At 46.7% G+C, this 2,997-nt stretch overlaps 1 protein-coding gene across 1 annotated transcript; it reads left to right on the top strand.

Moving 5' to 3' along the window:
* Window positions 1–1,397: 1,397 nt before the first annotated feature.
* Window positions 1,398–2,003, top strand: LOC119169932 (uncharacterized). The gene has a single exon (XM_037420929.1). It carries the CDS (start codon window positions 1,398–1,400, stop codon window positions 2,001–2,003), a length of 606 nt encoding a protein of 201 aa, XP_037276826.1.
* The last annotated feature ends 994 nt before the right edge of the window (window positions 2,004–2,997 follow it).

Here is a 2,997-nt window from a genome sequence, read left to right on the forward strand (position 1 = left end):
ACTATGTCATCTGCATACACCAATGCTAGTAATGACTGTTCAATGTGTTTTCCTTGCTTGGCAAAAGAGAGGCTGAGTCCGAGTCGACTCCCTCTAATTTGGCTTCTAGTCCCTGGGGATACAGCATAAATAACAAAGGTGAGAAGGGACATCTCTATTGAAGCCCGTGTTGTATCTCTATAGGCTCAGATACCCGTTCTTCCTATTTGATAATTACCTTGTTACTTTCATATATGTCCTTTAAAAGATTAGTTATTCCATCTTCCACATCTAGTGCGTCAAGTATTCCCCGCAAGTCTTCTTGAATCACACTATTGGAAGCTGGCTGACGTTCACGCCACCTGGGAGTGGCAACACAAAACACAAATAATGCATTTATTAGGGGGCGTGCAGAACAACAGGTGGCATGACAATCTGCTCACTTCCCACAAGGGGGCCAATGACGTGTTTGGATTTCGATACATAGAGCAATAGGGGAGTTTCGCAGTTCATATGATTGAATAACTCTATTCCGTGCAAGTTTTCCGTCATAGAGCCCAGTGAATTGACATCGAAACGCGACTCTTTGTTGCTGTGAGAGCTTGTGTCGCCTCGATGGCTACACCACCAAGGAGCTTCAGGAAGAACAAGAGCGGCCACATTCTAAACAGCGATTCACGCTCCACAGTCTTCCACAGCTACACGTATTGTCGCAACAGGGAGCCTGAACGCAGCGTGGAGGACATGAGCAAGTTTTTCGCCGACATGCTCGGTGTCGGCGAACGTACTGTGTCTGGGTGAGGGAGGAAGTTAAAGATTCGAATTTTTCGGGTGGCAAACTGACGACGCTCTTGCGAAAGCGCACACGCAGATCGGAGGAGAAAAGGCACAGCGTGAAGTTTGACAGCTTCATGTTGTGCGCGCTGAGGTCATGTGTGCACTATTTATTTCTCCGCAACGAGACACCGACGGTCGAGAAGATAACTGCCAAGTTCTCGGAGCGTATGGAACACCCAAAACTAATACGGTGTACTGTGCTTCTCCTGCTTGCGGATATCGGCTTCAAGCATGTAAAGAGAAGCCGCAACTCGCTGCTTATCGACCGGGATGACATCACCGATTGGCGGAATTGCTACTTCCGTGACGTGGAGCGTTACCGGACAGAAGGCCGAAAAATGTTGTACCTAGACGAGACATGGGTCACGGAGAGACACATTCGGTCGATCATGTGGACAGACAACATAGTGCAGAAACGAGGACGCCTGTTTACTTGAGCAAACGGCCTGACTACGTGTCTAAAACAAGCTGCTGGAAAAGGTCAGCGCCTGATCGTGACGCACATAGGCAGCTAGGATGGCTTCGTCGATGGCTGCTTGGATGTATTCCGAGGCCCAAAGACAGGCGACTACCACGCGGGAATGGATAACAATCGCTTTGATGGCTGGTTCAATGACATTCTGAAGAAGCTGCCAGATGGTAACGTCATTGTTTCAGACAATGCAGCTAACCATAGCCGGCGAGAAGAAAAATTGCCGACGACAGCCTTGGAGAAAGAAGAGATACGGGAGTGGCTATCAAGCAAGAACATCACCTTCAGTAAAAGGGTAATAAAGAAGAAGCTGCTTGAGCTGGTGGCATCTGTAAAGTCACGCTTTCTGAGCTACATCGTAGACAACACAGCTGCAAGGGCCGGTTGCATTTTACTCAGGCTCCTGCCGTACCACTGCGAACTTAATCCCATCGAGCTTGTGTGGGCCAACGTCAAAAACGTTGTCACTGAGGAAAACAGAGACTTCAAACTGTCCGCGGTCGGTGCCTTCTTGAGAGATAAAATAAAGCAGGTAACGGCGAAAGGCTGGAGGAAGAGCATTCCGCACGTGATAGACGTGGATGCAAACTTCAGACTTCAAACGTCTGGGAATGAGCCCATTCAATTCATCATCATTCATTTTGGTGACGATAAAACTGATGAAAGCGAGGACGACTGCGAGCTCTCTGACACTGAGTCATTTGACGAAGCATAGCGGCTTTGTATAAATAAAGGAAAACACGTATTTGGGCTATGAAATTTTTGCCTAGTGGGTTTGCAAGAGACAACTATCCATTCCGTGACTTCTCAAAAAAATAGGCAATTCTACTTATGGCGTGTTCCTTTCATAGATGCTCAATTCCGATAAGCCACGTCCCTCAGACTTCACGCTCGATTTGAGAAGTGGCACAGAAACACACTTCAATGCTGGCATATCTGAACTGAAACACTGTTCTTAATCCTGATCATCGTTGGCAAGCTCAAAATTCTCAATCAGGCAGCCATCGTCGAGTTTGACACGCTTTATTGCTCCGTTGGTAGTCTGCACCGAAAATTGAAGTGTTATCATAGCCAGTGCTGGCCAAATTGCAGCAGTCAACACGAAACTGGCAGCCACTGTTAGCAGCTTGCATGCCAAAGCAGTTGTTCTATTGTTTGTTTTCATTTTCTGGCTCACACAAGCATTTCAGGTAAAAGAACAAATATAAAACATTAATAGCTTAGTGAGGCTCAAAGTGCTCATTCAGGCAGCCACGGTCGAATGTGACACGCCTCATAGGTTAATAGCAGTAGTAGGAACAGACTTTATGATTCTTTTAGCAGTCTGCACTGAGAATTCAAGGGTTGTGATAGACAGTGTTGGTGAAGTAGCAGCAGTCCACATTAAACTGACAGCCACTGTTAGCAGCTTGCTTGCCAAAGCGCATTCATGTGGCTGCATTGTTAAGTTGTTCTCTTGCTGACACAAGTAACGCAAATAAGGAAACAAATCTAAAACATCATTAGCTTAGTAAAGCCGAAAATGCTCGTTCATACTGCCACCATCCAATGTGACGCGCACCATTGTGAAATAGCAGTAGTCGAGCACACTTTATGATTCTGTTACCTGTCTGCATTGATAATGTAAGTGTTGTTATCAGGGTGGATTATCCAGGGTGCAACGGAACCGGGCCTTCCAGTTTCAGCCTCCCCCTTCTCCCCAAGGGCAA

This window comes from Rhipicephalus microplus, chromosome 2 (genome assembly GCF_043290135.1).
Source record: "Rhipicephalus microplus isolate Deutch F79 chromosome 2, USDA_Rmic, whole genome shotgun sequence".
NCBI lineage: Eukaryota > Metazoa > Arthropoda > Arachnida > Ixodida > Ixodidae > Rhipicephalus > Rhipicephalus microplus.

Bases quoted from the DNA above. Each gene is read 5' to 3' on its own strand.
- LOC119169932 (XM_037420929.1), top strand. From the start codon at position 1,398: ATGGATAACAATCGCTTTGATGGCTGGTTCAATGACATTCTGAAGAAG.